The sequence below is a fragment of the Scylla paramamosain genome, chromosome 10, assembly GCF_035594125.1.
Source record: "Scylla paramamosain isolate STU-SP2022 chromosome 10, ASM3559412v1, whole genome shotgun sequence".
NCBI classification, from domain to species: domain Eukaryota; kingdom Metazoa; phylum Arthropoda; class Malacostraca; order Decapoda; family Portunidae; genus Scylla; species Scylla paramamosain.
In genome coordinates this window covers 6,030,754-6,042,500 of record NC_087160.1, presented here as the reverse complement: position 1 = coordinate 6,042,500, position 11,747 = coordinate 6,030,754, and the positions used below count along the sequence as shown (strand labels likewise).

Here is an 11,747-nt window from a genome sequence, read left to right as displayed (position 1 = left end):
GCAGTTAACATTAACAATTCTATCCATGATCTATGCTCGGTCTATGTGGAGGTACTCATCTCTGGAGTCCTAGAGCCTATTTTGTGGTTTTCTAAATTTTATGTGTAATTCATAAATCAGAAAAGCTTACTCTCTCACTCTCCACGAAGACAGAAAAACTGCAAAAATAAAAATATCATATATTCATATTTCAAATTCATTAGTATAGATTAACCTTGCTATTCTACAATTTTCCTGAAAATGTTATGTTTACAAAGAATATCATTCTTTTCTTGCACAGACACAAACATGGTTATCAAAAGAACCCCTATTCCTTATCTGTGAATAAAGTACACTACCTAAAAAATTATTTCAAAATAGCACATGACACGATGTGGCAAAAAACTGCACAAATATTAGGTGGTCAGTATCTAGTGGCTGCTAAAAACATCACCCAGCCCAGGAAAGCACTTGGATCCTCAGTGCTCAGAGAGCTGATGATGTCAGTACACATGTTGCTGATCCCTTAAGCACCTCATTGCTTCTACTACCATTCCAAGTGCCTTTAGAGTACCACAACTCTATTTCTGGTCATCATCAAGAGACACTAAAACCTTAACAAAGAAGATAAAACCTCATGCCTTGGCTCAGCTGTGATACATATGGTGTGTGATACTAATGGCCTAAGCAATGTGTATCACAGAGATTCCTAGGATGTTCCACCTGAGCCAAAGAACAAGCTTTCTCTTTGCTAATAAGATTCTGACTTTTGAGGGTGATAGACAGACAATGAGCTGTGAAATTCCAAAGGCATCTATAATAGCAGACACAAGGGGGCTCTCAGGTAATGAGCAACAGATACACTTGCATTGCTGCCTCTGCAAGCACTGAGGATCCAAGGGCTTTCCCACAATATGAAGAGGGTTTAGTGGTTATCTTACATATGTTAACTCTTTCTCCCTAACAATGTGGGGGTGTAAAATAGGAAAACATTCTTTTGAGTGTGCATGTGTGAGTCTTTTATATATATATATATATATATATATATATATATATATATATATATATATATATATATATATATATATATATATATATATATATATGATTCCTGCTTTCTATTGTTATACCTGCCACTTTTTCTACAACCAACATATTTCTCTTAAACTGAACTGCTTGCAGCTCATATTAAACTGGTGTTCTACTGCATAGCAAGAACTGCAAAATCAGAAATCAAAAGAATGAAGTAATGTGAAATTATACAATCACACTTCACAAAGAGAGAGTAATGTACCCACATATATATATATATATATATATATATATATATATATATATATATATATATATATATATATATATATATATATATATATATATATATATATATATATATATAGTGAGTGAAGCAGGAAGTAAATGTGAGTGTACTGTGGTCTTCCCTTTCCTTGGTAGGTTAAAAGTTAATGTTGACTTATGGCTAAGTATCATTACTTAAAGCATTAGTAATAATATTTAGAGTTACATATTGCTTCAAATACTACTGTAATGCCTGAACACTACTACAGACCCTACGACTGCATACTGCTCATAGCATTAACATATACAATGAAAAATTAATTGTGACAGTGCTGAAGACCAGAACCCAAGGAGTATAAATGCCAGGAAAATTATTTCTTGTAACCCTTTATGGATGATTTGTATCAAATAATGTATGGACACCAAAACTTTATTTCCTTTCATTGTAAAAAAATAATGTGATAACTTTAAAATCTTTCCTATTATGAAATTTATAAAGACAAGATTCAAGAGAAAATGAGAAGAGAATTAAAACAACTTGAGTTCAGAAGTAATACATAAGTCATTTCTTTCAAATCTTTACATATATGGTGTATATAGACATGTGAAATGTAAAAGGACTCTCATGCACATACAGTCCACTAAAAATAATGAATAAATCTTGATTTTCCACACTGCACAGGGCTATTTAACCATGTGTTGAAAATCTGTAAGATTCAAGAAGTAAAGAAGAATGAAACAATCATGAGATTTCTTAAAGTGCAATCATCTCTGTTTCCTTTCATTACACTTACCGTCTTCTCCGCAAAGCACTGTGTTGACCTGGCAGCCCAAAAAAGCCCCGAGGGATGACCATCTGAGGGTTTCCTTTAGCCGGACGAGACTTGCCTAAGGCTGAGAGCGAGGACAGGTGTGCAGCATAACCATCAGTTAGCACCTGCCATGAAAAGAGGTCACAGTACACTCAAAGCAGACAAAAAAGATTATACATATTACATTGTATTACATGTATGATGGCTACTCCTCTGTGTAGTCCTTCAGCAGGGTTACCTCTGGACACCATCACTACAGAAATACAAATGAAACGGAGCACACCCCCAAACATATCACCCTCAGTAGCAAGGCACTTAATTGTGGACTTATAGACAATTCTTTATACAATACAAATAAATAATTCAAGGAAAATAAAATACAGTACCTGTGCATTGGCTTGCTGCTTTTTGCTGGCTTTTCCAACAATGAAAATTTGCTCTGGTTTGAGGCCAATGCTAGAATACACTGCAATGTCCTTAGCACTGCCATATGCTGCTACAACCTGCAGTGCATGATCCTGGTGGATTAGAAAATAAAATATTATTTCAGAAATCATGAACCCACAAACATCTTTTGAGATCTTATGCATACATAAGGAACAAAATACCAATATTACACTTTATCTACACATATGAACTAAGTCACTGAAAATGGTAGTCCATCATCTTTTCAACTGAGGTTTCTCTCACCTGGATAAGCCCCCTCAAGTAGTCAGCCTTGTGGCCTAAAGGATCTCTGGAGAGCCCATCAGCAAAGGACACAAGGCCATGGGGGAAGTTATGCTGAGCAAGCCAGGACACCACCTTCTGCTGCTGCATATCCGGCCGTCCCGTCACATATATTATTAAGTAGCCTAACTCTTGCCAGTGCCTGATGTAACAGTGAAGAGAGAGTCAGTGCTCCTCACTCCAAGAATGCATGTAACACTTCTTTTTTACAACTTACTTTCACAATTATGAAATTATCTGATTGCTATCTCCCTCATCAAACATGACTGAGCTCGAGTAAATGTGAATGTGTACAAGGTGAGATGTAAGCATGGCAAATACGGCAGCTTGGAATTATAAAAACAAGATCAATATAGCAAACAAAAGTGTAAGAATTCAATAGCCAGAGAAAGGATAAATGCCTCAGGGTTAAGTTAGGTAAGATGTTATTCATACTGGACTGGCACTTAGAGCAGAAGTGGCCAGTCTTGTCTTACCTCACGACATCAACAGCTCCTGCTCTGACTTTGGGGTCTCGGCCAGTGACTGAGACAGACGCAGTAAAAGACCCATCAATGCTAAAGACAACACACTCTGTCTTTGGAGGTACAATGGTCAGGTACAGTGTGGAACTTGTGTGGTCACCCCTGGGGGAAGATACCACTGTCAAAAATACAATAATTCTTTAGCACACACTGAGATGATCCAAAACTCAGAGAAAATATGAGAATTTTGATAACCTAACAGAGGTTACCTAAATTTTCATTCAAACTAATTCATATTATAGTATCAAACTCTTACAAAATACTCATATTATTCACAGATACTGATATATATTTTTATTTTCATATTTATGTCTCATTCTATGAATATCTAGTCATACCCGCAAAATGTCTTAACATCTGTCATTTCTATTTTACTGCAGGTTGCATGACCTACCGCACCACCATCTTGACAGGGTACATGCCACAGCTGAGAGCCTTGTCTGGTGGCACAGTGAAGGCAATGCGACCATTCTTGTCTGTGACTTCCGTAGAGATCTGCTGCCATTCTCCACCTGGCGGATCTCGCATGATGTGAATGTCCACCTTCTCACCTGAGGAGAAACAGAAATTATATGCACCTAATTAGGATAAACTTGTTTGCCTCAATATTGAAAGCTAAAAACATGAGCAACCTTGTTTCAAGATCATAATTAAATCCACCTTGTAAACAGAATGGAGTCAGTATTGTTCAAATTTCCACCAATGCACACCTCAAATAAAGCACCAAGATTTGTCTCAAGAAGATAATCTCTTGACACAAATAATGCACATGATCAGAAAGGAAACATCGAAACTATATGCACTAGCGCATACAGTTTCCCATTAACTGACGATACCACCCTGCACTTTTCCACGTCTTTTCATAGACATCCAACCCTTCATGAAGTAAACATTTCATGCAGGGAAGCCACAGAATGCCTAAGCCACAGAATGCCTGACTTCTGATCTTTCTAAAATTTCTGATTGGGGCAGAGCAAACTTGGTATTGTTCAATGCCTCAAAAACTCAATTCCTCCATCTATCAACTTGACATAACCTTCCAGACAACTATCCCGTCTTCTTCAATGACACTCAACTGTCCCCTTCTTCTACAATGAACATCCTCGGTCTGTCCTTTACTTATAATCTGAACTGGAAACTTTACATCTCATCTCTAGCTAAAACAGCTTCTACGAAGTTAGGCGTTCTGAGACGTCTCCACCAGTTTTTCTCACCCCCCAAGCTGCTAACTCTGTACAAGGGCCTTATCCGTCCATGTATGAAGTATGCTTCACATGTCTGTGGGGGTTCCACTCATACCACTCTTCTAGACAGGGTGAAATCAAAAGCTTTTCATCTCATCAACTCCTCTCCTCTAACTGACTGTCTTAAGCCTCTCTCATCATCACAATGTTGCATCTCTAGCTGTCTTCTGCCGCTATTTTCATGCTAACTGCTCTTCTAATCTTGCTAACTGCATGCCTTCCCTCCTCCCATGGCCTCGCTGCACAAGACTTTCTCACCCCTATTCTCTCCACCTCTCTAATGCAAGAGTTAACCAGTATTCTCAATCATTCATCCCTTTCTCTGGTATACTCTAGAACTCCCTGCCTGTTTCTGTATTTCCACCTTCCTATGATTTGAATTCCTTCAAGAGGGAGATTTCAAGACACTTATCCTTCAATTTTTGACTGCTACTTTGGACCCTTTTCTGGAACTGACATCTCAATGGGCTTTTTTTTATACTAGATTTTTGTTGCCCTTGGCCAATGTCCCTTCTACATAAAAAAAAGAAAAAAAAAAAGAAAAAGAAAACACAGAACATTGCATGACACACAGGCATCAAGACACATACCAGACAAAGCAACCATGTCCAGGGGGCCATACATGAAGCGGGCCTGTATGGACTGTGGTGCTCCCTCCCTCACTATGACGTCATTTCCTCGGTGGTTGGCAGCAACATTCTGATATAAAAGACTCAAGTTAAAGGAATAAAAAAACACATTTACTTACCAATCTAAATACAGCTATTGGACAATAACAGTCAATTAAACCCCACCTGGGAAATGATGATATATGTTGAGTGTCCTGTTTAGGGCTTAATTCCTAGCCACTCCCTCTCATAGTCTGACTCTCTTGGTGAATTTCTCAATGTTCCATAAAACAAGATATTACATACATGTATCAAAAATATCATTCAGTTCATACAGAACTTCATAAAATGCTTCTGTTATATCCTGACCTTAATTTTGACAGATGTTCTCTTCTTTATCCACTTTTCCCGAGGCTGTGTTGGAGAGAATACTGGAAGGTCTTTGTCATCTCCCTGGTAAGCAGCATGTTCAGTCCGCACCAACTGTCCATGTATTCAGTAGTTATTAAAGGATTATTGCACAGGCATTGACTTTTATGTTAATAAATGCAGATCTCAACTCATGATACATTCTGCACTATGAAATAAAATATTTTTCTAAACTAAAATCTTCAAAAGTTGGATTTTTCTCTGGCAGACAACTCCCACATTTCTGTGTTGCTTGGAGTAAACTGAGTTTTCAATGTATATTACTTCCAATATCAATTCATGTGTGTGTGTGTGTGTGTGTGTGTGTGTGTGTGTGTGTGTGTGTGTGTGTGTGTGTGTGTGTGTGTGTGTGTGTGTGTGTGTGTGTGTGGATGTGTGCTGATATGTGGGAGTACTTCTGTAGAGACACCAGCCTTGTACTACATGGATAAAGCCCAGTACATTGTGGTAAGGATCTCTTAACTCTGTAATAATTAAGTAAATAGCATGAAGATTCTTCTATAGTCAAAATGGTGTAGTAGGCAAAATAAATAATGTCACAACATAAGTCACAATCCATATATATCTTCAAAATAAGAAAGGGACAGAAATGGTCTTTGCAATGTTTACTTTCTTATTTCCTTTTTCCTTGTTGGATGTCATCTTGTGCATGATTGAAAAGTTAAATCTGAGACTAACAATGTAATAGTCTTCAAGGCAGCACTCACTTGTCTGAGGATAAAAGCTATAACGTCAGAGGACTCCCAGTAGGAGGCATGGAAGAGGTGTGGCAGGGAGTTGGTGGGGAAGTTGGCCAACCCCTCAGGACAGTACAGAGCATAGTCCAGCCTCTTGGTTCCCCACCATCGCTGACTCACTGCAAAACAACAAACTATGTATTACCATATTTCTTTTTTGTACAGGAAGAGGATGCTAACAAAGGAAAATTAAATATAAATATAATGATAATAATAATAATAATAATAATAATAATAATAATAATAATAATAATAATAATAATAATAATAATTATAAACTATAAATACTAATATACCAGACTGGCATCCCTTACGAGAGGGATAGTAGCCTGGATCACACACACACACACACACACACACACACACACACACACACACACACACACACACACACACACTAACTAAATAGTTATGTAAACCTTTTTGCTGATGATGCAAAAATAATGAAAATAATAAAGGATGAAAATGACTTCAAGGAGTTACAAAAGGATATTGAAAAGATACATGCATGGAGACAAAGACGGAAACTAAAATTTAATGCCAGAAAATGCCACATGTTAGAAATAGGAAAAAGTAAAAAGAGATCCTCATGGAATTACAAAATGGGAGAAGAAATAATAATGAAAAGTAATGAAGAAAAAGATTTGGGACTAATGATCCAGGACACACTATCACCTGAAAGGCACATAAATGGAATATTTGGCTCTACATACAGCTTGTTGACAAACATTATGGTGGTGTTTAACTATTTAGATAAAGAAATGATGAAGAAAATTATAACAAGCATGATATGACCTGAATTGTAATACACAGCAGTAGTTTGGATTCCACATAGAAAAAAAAGATATTAGGAAACCAGAAAGAATACATAGGATAGTGACAAAGATGGTACCAGAATTGAAAGACTTAAGCTATGAAGAAAGACTTGGAGATGGAATTACCAAAACTATGAGAGAAGAGAAAGATGAGATATGATAACAATGTACAAATTAGTAAAAAATATAGAAAGAATAGACAGAAGTGACTTGGTACCAGAGATGGGGGAGGGAGAGAGGAGGCATGGGAAAAAAATAAAGTGTGAATATTTGAGCAACATCAAGAAATAAGGCTTCCCATATCAAATTATTGAAATCAGGAATGATCTGAAGGAAGAGGTGGTTGTGGCAAACAGTGTACACATATTTAAAGAGAAATTGGATAAATATGGTTATGGAGACAGGACAAAATGAGCTTTGGTTCATGCCCTGTACAATACAACTAAGTAAATACATACATGCACACGTACACACACAACCGCGCCACCCAGCTGATCAGACACATTCACAGCAGCTCTAAGAATTTACCTATGTTTTGGTTGTACAGGGAGGTTAAGCTTGAGTCCTGTCTCCATAACAGGGAACTGTGTGATGTGTGAGTGCAGGGGAAGTGAAGTGTAATCGGAAAATGTCTGAATGGGTGAAATGGGAGAGTAGTGTACAGGTAAACATTGTCTGTGATATCAACAGGGAAGATGGCAACCAGCACAGCAAATGTTTTTGAAGGTTTCAAGGAAGAAGACCTCAATGTAGCTCATACAAACAAATGAATGTGGAAAACTGAAGAAGAAAATGTGAAAATATGAGAAGAGATACGCAACTTAGTAAAGATAATAAGGACGTAGAAAGAAGAGAGAGAAGTGGGTGGTGACAAAGTAAAAAAGATATCCAGTGATATAAAAGAGATGAAGAAGAGGGAGACAGAAAGAGAAAAAGAAAACAAAGAACTGAGAGAAGAGGTGACAAAAATAGTGGACTTGAACAAGAAATACTGTAAAGAAATCAATAAACTCAAGGAAGTGAATGAGAAATTAAAGAAAGGTTTACAAGAAAGAGAGAGATTAAGGTTGGGAAAGTAAAAGAGTTAGTGACAGAAGAACTCAAAAGTTGGAAAGAAGAGAGAGAACAACAACAAAAGGTGGATATGGAGGAGATAATAAGACAACAGCGACAGGAACACAAAAAGGACATGGAAAAGCAAGTGATTAATATAGTAAAGGAAAAAAGTAACCTTGTGAGAGACAAGGTACAGAGAAAGATGTGTCTGGTGGTACTTGGGGTCAAGGAGAAGAACCTACCCATGAAAATAGCTAGAAAGAATGAAGAGGTCAAATGGGCTAAGGAAATTATAGCAGAAGTGGCGAGGGAAGGAGAGGAGATAGTTGAACAAATTGAAGAGGTTTATGGGATTGGAAAGTATGACAAAAATGGAACAAGACCAATGAAAATAAGATTCATGTCACAAACAGCAGTGAAACATGTCTTACAAAGAACAGGAAAATTGGCAAAAGTAGAAGGAGTGGGGGGATATGGATAAAAAGACATGAATGAAGAAGAGAGAAGTAAACTGAAAGAGTTTAAAGTAGTGGCCCAATCCAAAAAAACAAGAACACAGGAACAAGTGAGGAGATTCATTTGGAAAGTTGTGAACACGAAAGTGAGGAAATGGTGGCACAAAGATGCTACGGAAGATCACCAAATGGAAGCTTAAAAATTATGTATACAAATATAGATGGTTTGGTCTTGAGCCAGTTAGAACTTAAAGACTACCTAAAGAACAATAAACCAGACATGGTATGTTTAACAGAAACCAAACTAAAAGAGGAAATAAAGATGAGATTTGCAAAGTTAGGATATAGCACATGGAGGAGAGACAGAAAAGGAAAGGGAGGTGGAGTGATGATATTGGTAAAAGAGGATATTGTTGTTGAGTAAGTGGAATATGGTGATATAATGGTGGAAACTTTGAGTGTTGTGGTTAAGATCAAAGGAAGCAAAAAAAGGAAAGTTATGTACATACCACCAAAAAATAATGCATGGGAGACCAATAGATATAAAACTATGCAACTAGAAACAACAAATAACACAGAGGAAATGATGAGGAAAAGTAACAAAGTGCTCTTAGTAGGAGACTTCAGCACTAAAGGAATTAATTGGGAGGAGGTGGAAGTGAAAGAAAATGATGGATCATGGAGCAAAGAACTTAGGCATACCATGATGGTGAACAGAATGAGACAGTGGGATGGAAAAGCCTACAAGATACAAAGGAGAAAAAGAACCATCACACTTGGACTTAGTGTTTACGAAAACCCCAGAAAGTAGACCAAGTATACATTCTCTGAGTCCAATGGGAAGAAGTGATCATGTGACAATAGAAATAGTGCTACAGGAGGAAACAGTGTTGCACAGGAATGAACAATTTAGATATAGGAGACAGAACTATGCTAAGGCAAATTTTGCAGAGCTTAATAAATTTTATGGAAAAATTAAATGGAAAGAGCTATTTGAAGGTAAAGTAATGCAAGAAAAATATGAAATATTTTAACAAGTATAGAGAGGGGGTATAACAGTTTGTACCAAGTTATAAAGTGAAAACTGGGAAGTATGAATGGTATGATACCAGGTGTGTAGAAGCAAAAAAGAATAAAGGACAGGGCATGGAGGAAAATTATGAAAAACTCAACAGAAGTACTAGGGAAGAATACAGAAAGGCAAGAAATAAATATAGTACAATAGGAAAAGCAAAAGAAAGAAATTTTGAAAGTAACATTGTAAGAAAATGCAAGGAAGAGCCCAAACTCTTCTACAGATACATAAATGGAAAAATGAAACACAGGGAAGACATAAACAAGTTAAAAAGAGAAGGAAGAATTTATGAAACTACTGAGGAAATGAGTGAAGTAATGAATGAGAGTTTTCAATCTGTGTTTACAAAGGAGACCAATTTTGTGGCAATGAAAGTGGTATCACAGAATGAGGGAATACAGGAGATACAAGTAAAGAGACAAGAAATCAAGAAACTGCTGGAATGGCTGGATGTTAGAAAAGCTATGGAACCAGATCAAGTAATTGGATGGATATTAAAAGAAGGCAGAGAACAAATGGAGGAACCCATATGGGACATAATCAACAGCTCAGTGAAAGAAGAAAAAGTACCAAGGGAATGGAAAAAAGCTAACACAGTCCCAATATACAGAGGGGGAAATAAAATGGAACCATTAAATTACAGACCAGTGTCATTAACAAGTATCGTAAGCAAGCTTTGTGAAATAGTAATCAAAGATAGATGGGTGCAATACTTAGAAAATTAAAAGATAATTACAGAAAAGCAATTTGGATTCAGGAAAGGGAGACCCTGTGTCACAAATCTACTAAGCTTTTATATGAGAGCAATAGATGGAGTGCAAAAGAGGGACAGATGGGTTGATGCTATATACCTGGATCTTAAAAAGCATTTAATTAAGTTTCCCACAAAAGTCTTATGTAGAAGTTAGAGAATGAAGGACTAGAAGGAGCAACATTGAGATGGATGGATGATCATTTACAAGGGAGGGAAATGAGAACAGTAATTAGAGACACTAATTCAAGTTGGTGCAAAGTGACAAGTGGGGTACGGCAAGGATCTGTGTTGGCACCTATTATGTTTCAAATATATGTAAATGATATGACAGAGGATCTAAATAGTTATATAAACCTTTTTGCTGATGATGCAAAAATAATGAAAATAATAAAGGATGAAAATGGCTGCAAGGAGTTACAAAAGGATATTAAGAAGATACATACATGGAGCCAAAGATGGAATCTAGAATTTAATGCCAGAAAATGCCACATGTTGGAAATGGAAAAGTAGAAAGAGACCTTCATGGAATTACAAAATGGGAGGGGAAATAATGAAAAGTAATAAAGAAAAGATTTGGGAGTAATGATCCAGGACACACTATCACCTGAAAGGCACATAAATGGAATATTTGGCTCTACATACAGCTTGTTAACAAACATTATGGTGGTGTTTAACTATTTAGATAAAGAAATGGTGGAGAAAATTATAACAAGCATGATATGATGAAGAAAATTATAGCAAGCATGATATGACCTAAACTGGAATGCACAGCAGCAGTTTGGGCTCCATATAGAAAAAAAAGACATATGGAAAGTGGAAAGAATACAGAGGATAATGACAAAGATGGTACCAGAATTAAAAGACTTAAGCTATGAAGAAAGACTTGAAGAGATGGAATTACCAACACTACAAGAGAGAAGAGAAAGATGAGATCTGACAACAATGTATAAATTAGTAAACAATAGAAAAGAAATAGACAGAAAGAAAGAATAGACAGAAATGATTTGGTACCACAGATGGAGGGGGGAGAGAGATGGACAAGGGGGAATGGGAAGAAAATAAAAGAAGAGTGGATGTTCGAGCGACATCAAGAAATACTGCTTCCCATATCGAACTATTGAAATCTGGAATGATTTGAAGGAGAAGGTGGTTGTGGCAAACAGTGTACACATGTTTAAAGAGAAACTGGATAAATATGGTAATGGAGACAGGACAAAATGAGCTTTGGCTC

General features: G+C 36.7%; 1 protein-coding gene across 12 annotated transcripts in view; it reads right to left on the bottom strand.

Annotated features, from left to right (window-relative positions):
• The window catches only part of LOC135104171 (protein retinal degeneration B-like), a 159,132-nt gene that overhangs the window by 12,779 nt on the left and 134,606 nt on the right, over positions 1-11,747 (bottom strand). For all 12 annotated transcript variants that reach the window (XM_064011261.1, XM_064011262.1, XM_064011259.1 and 9 more), the window contains 8 exons: positions 6,332-6,480; positions 5,565-5,678; positions 5,178-5,286; positions 3,738-3,894; positions 3,296-3,445; positions 2,781-2,961; positions 2,477-2,608; positions 2,073-2,215 (listed from right to left, as the gene is read on the bottom strand). In XM_064011261.1, the coding sequence (XP_063867331.1) occupies positions 2,073-2,215; positions 2,477-2,608; positions 2,781-2,961; positions 3,296-3,445; positions 3,738-3,894; positions 5,178-5,286; positions 5,565-5,678; positions 6,332-6,480 (1,135 nt within the window). The remainder of the gene's footprint in view (positions 1-2,072; positions 2,216-2,476; positions 2,609-2,780; positions 2,962-3,295; positions 3,446-3,737; positions 3,895-5,177; positions 5,287-5,564; positions 5,679-6,331; positions 6,481-11,747) is intronic.